This window comes from Poecilia reticulata, chromosome 4 (genome assembly GCF_904066995.2).
Source record: "Poecilia reticulata chromosome 4, P_reticulata-male-v2, whole genome shotgun sequence".
NCBI lineage: Eukaryota > Metazoa > Chordata > Actinopteri > Cyprinodontiformes > Poeciliidae > Poecilia > Poecilia reticulata.
In genome coordinates, this window is record NC_088833.1 from 26,229,292 (window position 1) to 26,241,121 (window position 11,830).

General features: G+C 40.4%; 1 protein-coding gene across 1 annotated transcript in view; it reads right to left on the reverse strand.

Annotated features, from left to right (window-relative positions):
- Positions 1-6,336, reverse strand: part of sh3rf1 (SH3 domain containing ring finger 1) — a 43,680-nt gene extending 37,344 nt beyond the window's left edge. Inside the window, exons 1-2 of the mRNA XM_008407514.3 lie at positions 5,687-6,336; positions 3,961-4,464 (exon numbers count right to left, since the gene is read on the reverse strand). Of these exons, the coding sequence (XP_008405736.1) occupies positions 3,961-4,341 (381 nt within the window). The 5' untranslated portion in view covers positions 4,342-4,464; positions 5,687-6,336. The remainder of the gene's footprint in view (positions 1-3,960; positions 4,465-5,686) is intronic.
- Between the last annotated feature and the right edge of the window lie 5,494 nt (positions 6,337-11,830).

Consider the following 11,830-nt stretch of genomic DNA (forward strand, 5'->3'; position numbering starts at 1 on the left):
AGGTGCGCCTTATAGTGCGGAAAATATGGTAGTTCAATACTCCAAATAAATATCCTGGCAGCAACTTTTCCTATCTTTGTACCGCCCTAGAAAGAGTCAAATTGAAAAGAGAGACAATGACCTGAATACATCGAAGGAAGGTTAGAGAGAAGCCAGCGTCTCATTACTTATCAGCTAAGCATGAGCTGACAGACATGAAACAAAAGTTCTGAACCTAAACTTCAAACTCCAAACTGTGGCTGACTGAGAGCATCATTAAAAATTAACACAAAAGACTCATGAAAAACCCCAGAAATGCTATTTTGGTGCAAAGGATTATGAGTTCAACTCTCTGGGGAGCCACAATGAAACTGAAGACATCCACTTGGATCTCAAATTCCCTTCCCATTTCCCCAGTTGCCGATGACCCTTGTCAACCGTGACTCGCGAACTCCGACCTTTTGACTCCCCAACGGCTCAAAAGGCCTCCCTCACTCTTGCGGAGAAATACCACCAAGTGTGTGCTTCCAATCTCTGCCCAAACAAATCCTGTGTTTTATGAGTCAACACGAGGCCGAGGGAAGACAAAACATCCCCGTAACGGAGCTCCACTGGAGGCGAGTCACACACGCAGACACTCTGCTACAGTGAGGACGAGCCTTTTGATGTCTCTCGTGAAGCAAATGCCACGGCGCTGCGTCAAAGACAAGCCGCAGCCTTGGAGATAAAGAGAGGTTGCTCTCTGAACATTTGTCCCTTTTGGTCCCGACGCGTTCGCTTAACACCATTACCGGTGGCCTTCCACACACATAAAAATCACTCTGTGGGCCACTCTACGCGTGTCGGCCGGTCAGGAGGATCAGAGGGAACCCAGAACAAAACCCTGTTGTGCATCTGTCAGCCAGTCCCCACCGTTCTGCCCTCCAAGCCATTATTTAGTCACATAAGAATCGGAGGTGGAGCCCTGCTTTAACAGAAGAACAGTACCAGAGGAGCAGCCTCAAGCTTTAAAAGACGACCCCTCCCACCCCCACCAAACCTCCTTCCCCCAAAACCTCCAACCCTTCCCGAAAGGGACAGATGACGAACAAGAAAGAAATGGGACTGAGGGTGTCACCCGGGAGCAATGAAGCGTTCAATGCCCATGGAGTGCTGGCCAGAGATCAGACTGGACGATGTGTAGGAGCTTTGATCTCCGTCTTTTATGTTCCCAAAATGATACACCTGCACGGCCGCATCTTTTCTTGATTCTTTGGAGTTGACAGAATGCATTCAGTCAGTAGGACAGACTCAGAAGATGCAGACAGCGGCTCAACAGACAACAAAAACGTTAAATAACGCGTGGAGATAGTTTGATCTCTTTGAAAGACTTACCTGTACATTATATGAATAAAGGTATGAATCTTGTATGTCTATTAAACTTTGCCGCTTTTATTACGGTACAACTAAGTCTGTCACAATAACAAATTTTGCTGTAATATTATTGTTTATTGCAATAAACAATGATGTTGTTTTGAGATCGTTTTCATGTTGATAATGGCACCCTCTTAAAGACCTAGAAGTTTGAATTTTGTAAAGACCACCACATAGGACATGGAGAGTTTTAAAATATCCAAAATAAAACACAACTGAAAACAAGACATAAAATGGAAAGAAAACAGCAAAACTGTGAAAAAAGTGGATTATGTTTGTGTAAAAAATATTAGCTAGTGCTATAACCACTTCTTGTATTCAAGTGTTGTATCTTCTATGTAACTTTATTACATTTTTTTTCCCATAAAAACATTTTCTTATATTTTTTTTTACAGTTTTGCCTTGGTTATTGATCTGAATATATTAAGCAAATATATATTATATATAGCAAATGAACATTTTTTTGAGTCTGTATGTGCCAGTTAGCAATTAATCAATTACTAAATTAGTTTACTTTTATTTTAATAAATCAATTCATGATCATTAATCCGATAAATAGCTTCAGCCCTACAATGAGAATGAAATTTACCAAGCTAATTTTTATTCATCAGTAAGAAATTAACTCCTTAATTGCTTACTGAGAAGAGCTTAAGTACAGCATCACACTTTGATGGATTTCATCTGGATTTTATGAGACAGACCAACACAAAGTAACAGAGAAGAGTTTAAGGGAAATAATTGGATAGTTTCAAATGACGCCTGCTCAATTTCCAACAATCGGCCTCCTTAGTATCTGCAGGGGGGAGATTCCAAAAGGCACAAACAGCTTTGAAAAAGAGAACAAATCTTCTGAAGTGATACTTTGGCGAATGAGGCAGGTCCCCCAGTAGCAATTCACAGAAGGTTCTCTGATCTTCATACCTGCATGGCTGGGCAGATACATTATCTGACATTCCAGTGATTCTACACAGAACCTTGACATCTTTTCATCTACCCAATCCTCCCTTCGTGGGGACCAGCGCAGTCCAAAGAGGGGCCCACAGGTAATTTTCCTGCACATGTCAGGAGGTACCTGAGAAGAATTACAGCCCAAAATTTTGAAGAAATCTGATAGAGTCAAACTAGTTTGTGTAAATTTTAAAAAGTAAGGGACTTGAGGTCTGATGATTGTGTTTCATACAAAACAGTCTGGACAAGTACGTTAAAATAGCATTTCCTAACAAGATTTCTTTTGAATTTTTGACCTTTTGCACAGTGCTGATATAAAGTTTCATGTCATATCACTTAAAGACCATTCAGTTATTCTTCTTTCTACATGAAAAAGGAAATTCAATACCTTATAAATTTCTAATGTACAGTGCACTCAGATTTTATTTACAGATACACTAGTTAAACTTTTGTGGCCAATTTCCTGTTTTTACAAAGCTTCTGATCTGCTAACCTAACAATTTTAAATAATTTATACTAATAATAATAACTTTATAAATGCTTTCAAAGTGTTGAACAATTACCAGGAGGTAAAAACAACAAAAACACAATAAAAATGGGAAGTCAAGGCGTCGTCGCACTGTAAAACAGGTCTATCATTTCAAACCAACTACTACAAACTAATTTACCATCTTGTACTAGCAGTTAGCATGTGAGGTGCAGCTAGCATAACAAAAACTATTTCATTTTGCGTTCCTTAGACAATTTATGTCCTTAAAACAACTCCATGATTTCCAGAAGGTTGCAAATATTTCCAACATCAGCATGTTCAGCAACAGACAGGTAGACAGCCTCAAAAGATAAAACCGAACTTTGCTGTTCTCCGTTTAGCCTTCCTGTCTGCTGAAAGTATTAATGAACTCAAAACATCTCATGTTGCTGAATATAATTGAAAAAGCTTATGACTTTATTCTAAATATTTCACCAAACCATACAAACAGCTACTTTGGGTCTTTCTCACTCATTTGCAGCTTCCACCCCAGAAAATGTTTTTAACCTGAAAGCACTTATGTATTGTGCATCCGCTGATTGAAATATATAGGACTTTTGTCAACTGGCCGGTCATAATCCAGGGCAAACAGGTCGAAAATCGATCAATAGAAGATATGAGGCAATTGCTCTGAGCATCTCTAGTTTTAACCCAATCATCCGTCTATTCGTACCGGCAAATCTGTAGACCTACCTGTTAATGTTCTGTAATTTGTATGCGTGAATTTTATTTGTCCTGGAATAGGACACTAAAACCGGCTACAGACGGTATTCTTCTAATTCCGGTCTTGACTAAAAGGACACTAATGACTGAATCCACAAAAAAAATCTGTGTGCCATCAACAGGGTAAGTGGAATTATTAGCGGCTAAACTACTGACTGCTCTAAATCTCTGCCTGTGGTGGTGATGGGCTGCTGGTCAACTGGCTGGCTTAAAGATCCCCCATGATAACCAGTAATCCGGACCACAGATTAGAGACCCAACATGCTGCTGTTAATCCACGCAGATTTTCCCTGTTTTGTCTCAATTTGGCTCCAACAATGGGAAGGACAAGCTCACTTAAGGCATGTCCGGTCAGGTGGCGTACTCACCCGGACGGCAGTGCTCTTCGCCTGGGTGCGTTGGGGCTGCACACCAGGAGCGCCCGGGTCCCTGGTTCCACACCCGTGCGCCCGCGCCACGGCTCCGGACGTGCCGTTGGCGCAGACGCCTCCGGCGGACGCAGAGGCCCGAGGTCTCTGCTTGATGCCATCCAAAAGGCGCACGAGGAGGATGTTGCTCGGCAGTTCGTCCACAGCACACTCCACCAGCGTCCGGCACTCGGGGCAGCGCAGCTCCCCGCGCGAGCCCAGGATGCCCTGGAGACATCGACGGCAGAAGGTGTGCTGACAGGGAAGGACTTTCGCCGAGGCATCCAGGCGCTCCAGACACACGGGGCACTCGAGCAGATCCAGTAAAATGGACTCATCCATACTCTGTGCGATGCGCCTTCACTTCAGAAGGACATGATAGCTAATGAGGTTTCTGTTCGGAAGCAGCTCAGGGGCCGTCACGTCACTGCCATGCCTCGGCTGTGGCCATGGCATTCACATCAGCTGTGACCAAAAAAAAAAAAAAGGTCAAATGAATTGGCTGTGCAGCCAAGAAATAGGTCATAGCATCTATATAACAGACAGGACATATGGCTGTGTGTTGTGCCATCAGCTGAGAAGTGGAACAATGTCAGGCGCAAACAGGCAACTTTTACAGTCTGTGGGTGAAAATTTAACAGATACAAAATCTTTACCGATCTGTAGTCTGGTCACCATATGAAAATACTTAGTAGTACACCTGTTAGCGTTTGCAAGGTGCATTTGTCGCATTTTGATTTATTCTTGCCCCACTAAATTACAAAAAAAAATTTTTATAAACGACAGAATTATCAGAGATGTTACTTTTATTTTCTCAATTTCAAATGTTGAAATGTTTAAGAACAGTATTTGTGTTACCATACAGTCACAGTCATACAGTTACCTGTAAAAGTAGTAATAGTTTTTTATCGTCATTTTTACCGTTATCTCAGTACCACAATATATCGCGGTAAAATTGAAAGTCCGTATCGCCCACGTCTAAATACATTTGATAGTTTTTGTCTTAGATCCTTTCACATCACAATATTGTGTTATGTCAATATTCAATATAATTCCAGATATACAATATCCCGCCGGGTGAATGGTTGATAAAATATTTAGCCAACAACACAGGAAATAAAGACTGGAAATACATTTGTAATGCGTATCCACAGTTGAAAAATACATAAAACGCTTAAAAACCAAAACTCTGACTGTGAACACTGCATCATAAAAAAGGAGCGCAGGAGTGAAACACTGTGATTTATCATTCAGGAGGACAAACATCAGACTATCAAGCATGCGATCAACACACTCCGTCTGGTAAATGATTTAAAAGAGCGCAAATAACTCACTCATCTAACAATAAGTAGATTTCTGCCAGAAAAATAATCTCTCAAGCTGCTACAGAAATATTCTTGCAATAATCGTGAAGAACACCAATATTACGCAACAACCTTACGAGTTAAAGCTGTCAAGTTTTAAAGAGATACTCAAATATACGAGAAAAGAGGAGAAATTAAAGCGGAAATGCTGGGATATATTACATGTGACGTTAATATTGCCACGTTATAAATACATTATACTTTTACGAGTTTTTCTACCAATTCGCACTTTGAAATAACAGTTTCAACAACTTACGGGACGGAAGTCAAATTACATAAAACACTTTAAAACAGTTGAGGGGGGGGAAGTAAATGCGGCTCACCTCTTCCAGAACAGGACTCCTCCTCGGTTTGTTCCGTTTTTCCCAGTTTCTGCCTCCTTGCTAGCGGTAAGTTAGCAGCCGAGCCCCGGAATATTTTTACCCACTTAGAGTGTTACGCCGACAAACACGGTCGTCTAAATAACATGTGTTTTGAGTCACGGGGGCGCAGCGGGAGGAATAAACAAACCTCTGTTAGATACTAAAGTAAAACCAAGCGAGAGAGAAAAGGCGGAGAAGACAACGGAACTCCAGCCGCACAGAGCGCCATGCTAGTAGTTGAGCTGCTCGGCTGGAGTGTTGCTGCTGGAGCAGCAGGAGGAGAGGACAGGAGCGGAGAGGGGGAGGGCGGAGGAGGACCGCTTCAAGGATGCCTGGGAAATTAGAGAACTGAAGCGAACTGTTCTTTCAAATCACTCAAAGATAGGACACCGTGTCAGTTTTTTTTTTAATTATTTGTCATGATTTTTTTTTCCCAAATTGCTACTTTTCTATAAACTGTACTCTGTAAAAGCAACATTCCACATTTCGCAGTGGCAAAAGGATCAGAGAACAGTATATAGTTCTTTTGATAACTTCCAGTTGTATTTTTCTAAATTCTCTTTATTTACTGACCCTGACTCTTTCTAAAATCAGGGTTGTTCAGACTAGGATTCTTAACAATTCTCACACAAAACTCAGGTCTCACTCCAAGGCCTTGCTACCAATATGCTCTACTCCCACTCAACTGTACAATAATCTCTTCTTGTCTGTATTCTTCTATTTTTGCACTCAAATTTCCTTTGCACAGTTGAAATCTTTGCACTCTGCTCTTCTTTTAGCTTTTAGAGAAGCGCCAAAAAGAAAACCCCAATCAGGATCTAAGAAGGAATGGGAAAAAAAAATAGATCCTGAAACATTAAATATGAGCACAGAAGCAATCTTTTCAGAGAAGGCAGAGCATTTTCAACATTGAGAAAGAGTTACTTCTTTCTTTTTTGGAATGTGTTTTGAGCAAGAGCAGTGCAATCTCTAAAAGTGAAAGAATGCTCTTAAACTGAAGATGTACTCTCTTTGATTTTTAAAAGAAAAACATTCCACATAGGGTTTGATTGAAATAGGGTTTGAATAAAGAGTGAAACCAAAGCATGAAAAGCACAGATGAAGGCACTTCAGGCTTTATGCCTTAAATGAAGATTGTCACAAGAGAGAAAGACATGGACCTATTGAAGGTCATCTGCAGAGTCATCACCTTTATTCTAGTCATCAATAGAAATAAGAAGTGAGATCCAATAGATTATACTCAAGTTGTTTGGGTAAGATAAAGCAATTTTCATTCACTCCTTGGCAAATGAAAATAACCCAGATGCTTCATAATTTCTGTCAAAAGACACTCATCTGGCATAAAAAAGAACAAAATGCGTTATAAGTTACTATCAACAGATACACAATTAGAAGAAAAGCTACTAAAAACGGCTAACAGGCCAAAAAAGTGATGAAACACAACCTGAATCCGCAAAATACATGAGCACGAAATGCAAAACAAGGAAACTTTGATGAAACTATAATTTCCTAGGTGCACCTGAAGGCGTTATATAGTGTTGTAAAAAGGGCGTAAACTACGCTGTCAAAGAACGACGTCCCCTTCCAGACACAATGGAAAATTCCTTGTTTTTCATTTTTTAAATTAAAATCTGTACATGTTCCCATCTGTCAACCTGTTAAATATGCGATGTGCTCATCTGTTTTTTCATTCAGTTCGCTTAATGTCTCTATCGTAAATATATCCGACTTTAATTCTGTGACCAAACATTCTGTTAACCCGATGTGTCGTCTTTCGTTTCTCAAGACATTGGCTCGTCTCATTTAAATAATTTAGATCTGTTCGATATTTTGTACCCCTCTTTTATTGTATTTGTCACAAAAAGCAAAATTTAGCCTGAGCTGTAAAAGTAAAACGATTATTATTTAGGGTCTTTTCTTTTGTGTGTATGAAGCGTTTGAAATGTTTCATTTCCAGTCAGAGTTTACGTGCAGAAACCAGTGAAAATGTTATCTGCTTTAAATGCTATCTGGTAAAACTGGGACAACAGAATCAGATTACAGCTTTTCGTAAATTATTCATGTAAATATAACGTAGCATTAAAATCTATACCCGAAGCACATGCAGATTCCCTTTTGTGTCTTTTTTTGTCTCATTTAAATGTTTCTGATCATTAAAAAAAAAAAAAACGTAAAACATTTAATTAGGCTAAGTAAATACAAAATGCAGCTTTCAAATTCTGATTTTGTTTATTAAGGACAATGAATTTCTACACAGTCGTGACTCGTGAAGGAATCTGACCTGCTCTTCACTGCTTAACGGTTTTTAATTTTGCCGCACTGCAGCGGTTTTAAACATGAATTGACACTTGTAGGTCACAGAATCTCGTATTTAAGTCCAGACTTTGACTAGGCCACTCCCAAAACCTTCATTTTTCTCTCTCTCTTTTGCAGTTGAAGCTGAGCTCGGGATTTTCTGAACTCCAAAAAGTTGCAACAAAAATTGTCCTAAAGCATCAAAACAGCCCCACATCATCACGCTACCACTACCGTGCCAGACAGTTGATATAATAGTCTTCTTCTTTTTCTTCTTCTGACATGCAGCGTTTGAAAAGCAAAAACAGGAGGAAAAAAAATATGCGAGTACTTTTTCCACAAAGGCGTCATTTACAATGGAGTGAAATATCTTGTATTATTTGACGTGAAAATAACTATCCAGTGAGAGACGGAGGACATGTTGCTGCCAGTGCCTGCAGGCGAGCAGAGAGGTGAAGAGGGACATCTGGTGGTCACATACTCAGCGGGACTACGGACATTTCTGCACGTTTCACACGTTGTTTTTTGCGACTTTCTCTTTTGCCGAATATGAATCATCCGCCGTACAGTCAGTCACCACTTCAAGTCTTTGACTTGTCTCTGGATTTGGAAAAAAAAATTAAATAAAAATAGACCAAAGTCCATCAGGAGGCTTAAAAAAATACTTTATTTTATTATTATTAAATACAAATTTGTAATAAAACTTAACTCCCAAGTAACCTTCGCAGCAGAGGCAAAAGCTGCTATAAAAAAAGACAGAAGATCCGATGAGACAGAGCCAGACAGTAAACGTGATTTATTTTTGATCCCGTCCAGAGGACGGCGCGTATTGAGCAAGAGGGAGAGAGGAGGAAGAGAGCAATAAAGAGGGAGATTTATTTTTGGGGGGGCGGCTCTCCTCTGCCTCCTGCGGTCCCGGTGGGTTCCAGCAGAAGAGCCCTCCCCCCCCCCCAAATTATTTTTTAACCAGGAAGGAGGCAGCGCCCCACCTTCCTCCTCCACCTTCACTTTCACACATACTCCAGGCCTTCTGGAAAGGCTTGACCACCCCAACACTCATGAGGAACAAAATAATAATAATAAAAAAAAGGCCCTGGCAGACATTATTTCTGATGTTATTGTAAAAGGCAACAGGAATGATTTGTTCACTCTGAAAGCCAGTAATCCTCATAAGAACTGCACCTGAGGGTGTAAAGAAAAGATCACGGGGAACACACACACACACACACACACACACACACACACACACACACACACACACACACACACACACACACACACACACACACATAGAGAGATGATGATGGAAGTGACAGCTGTGCCTCCACATGAGGCCCGGGAAGACCTGACGAGACGTACGCCCTCGTTTCCACTAAAGGATAAATCCTGACAAAAATATGTATAAATATACATAGCCTATATATTACACTCTCTTCCGCTTCATAGATATTCAACATGCACAGACTGAATGCTAATAAGTGCAGATATCCACAAGTCGACGTTTGGCGAGTTAAAGCGGTGCAAAATCTTTGGCTTTTACGCAATCCTTACATCAGGATCCTGACATCACCCCCCTCCCTGACTGATCCTCTCTTTGATAAGGCTTTCAGACTCACTCACTCAGCCTCAAGGCTTTTTCTTTTCTTTTTTTCTTTCTTTTCTTTCTTCTTCTTTCGAATTAGATTAGGAAGCAGAACTGAACTCTAAATAACGCCGTCTGATTGTATTTTTCTATGCGGGCCATTTTGCACTCGCTTCCACTGGCGGACGACCAAGTCGGAATAGAAGCAGGTTGAGGGAAATCCCAAACAAAGTTACATTTATTAGTCGTCAAGCGGAGATACGATCGCCAGGGTCTGCGAGAGACTGAAATGTGTCTTTGTTTCAGTTGCAGACGGGCCTCGTTGGGATGTTTGATTCTTGACCCGATGAGATCGGTTTAATACGGTTGATAGAGGGGGAATCCCAGCCAACACTGACGTGACTTCCGACTGTACCGAGTGCATGTTCTCAACCAACAATGTCGCCGTTGTTCCGTCATGGCGCTCTCTTAGCTGATATCATTTTTATCGTTAAGGGAAGACAGACCTCCAGGCAGCCATGTTTACCACACACACAGGACCAAACTGGTCTGGAGCAAATACTTCAAAAGAGTGAGAGCCTCCTGCGAGAAAAGACAAAACAACCAAAGTGTTCAGCCTGTAAAGTTCTGTTCATTTTAAAGGTGATTTATTTCCCAGAGCAGACATCCTGTTGTACTTAGTGGCGTCTAATAGGAACATAAATTCAATACCTTACACAAGTGATCGCACCACTTGGGCTTGCCCATGTTTTGCCATGCTACAATAACAAACGTCAGGGTGATTTATTAGGATTTCGTGTGAAAGTTGTGCAGAATTGTAAAGTATTAATATTTTTCTTTTCCCCTAAAATGTCTTGCAAATGAAAGTTTAAAGGGGCAGTACTGCACGTTTTCCACATAGTACTGCCCCTTTATATAGATAAAATCACAATCACTTGATTGTGATTTAATAGCACAATCGAGTAACTATATTGACTAAAGTTGAAAAGAATGCTATACCAAATACGACAAAAGAAATTTCACATTGTGATTTAATACCTTGAAATTGGGCCTCTGTCTCTTTGAAAACTCCTGCTCTTTCTGAAACTTCATTTTCAGGAAGTGAAGGCTCCCCTATTAACAGGATTTTCTTTCTTTTTAATCGCTTAATTTTTTTTTTAACATTTCACTGAGAAGTAGCTCCTATAATGACCTCAGCAGATACACAGGTCCACCAGGTGTTTGCTAATTGCTACTGGCTAGTCTGAAGGAGCTGAGTGGGGGAGCCTCAAAGGCGGAGCTAGGTCCACCCATGCGTTTTGCACAGCTGAATGGTTGCCATGGAGATTAAAGGATTTCTCAAACATGCATGAAAGAAACAAAGCAACACTCAAACTCAAAACTCCATATGTTGTTGAGGGGAAAACATTTTAACATGACAAAGCTCATAAAAGTTGATTTTACATGACACTGCCCCTTTAAAAATATGGCACACATTTGTCTTCACTCTGATACCCCTAAATAAACTGCAAATAGGCTCCAGAAGATTAATCAGACTGATTATCACTGAACTACTTTGGGCTCTAAATACAGGAAGTGCAGGCTCAGTATGAACTCTGAACTACCAGAAGAGGAATAAACATTTTATAACTGCTGCTATTAAATTATCGTTTAGTTCTTAATTAAATGCATCAAAATAAAAAATATATAAAAACTCCCACTATTTCCAGTCTACAAGTGCATCAGTTAACATGTCATTTTATCTGATTAAAGCTTAGAGACAAACGTGTCGTTGCCTAGATGGGAACGATCTTATGAGTCCTTGTTTTTCTGCAGACATCAGAGCTACTGCTGCACTCAAAGAACCTGCAGCACATCTTTTATTTCCTTTTTTTTTTATTGTCCTCAGGGAAATCAGTTGAAGCTGGAATCGGCAGGTCAGACCTCTGAGAAAACTGCAAATCAATTCGGACACGGAGAAGCTTCAACCATGAATTTGATGTTGCACACAGAACGGGGCTGCACATTGTGTGTTCTTCAATGTGTGTGTTTGTGTGTGTGCTAAATTATTAGTATGTTGGAAAATTGAAGGGCCGGAGTGCACGGTCCATATCGGACATGATCACTCCTCAACATTTTATTGTTGTCACTTTTAAAATAGCATCGACAGCAAATTTTTTCCCCTACATCTAGGAATATAATTCATATAAGGAATAGAAACGACAGACAGCTGTAAACATTTTTTTATC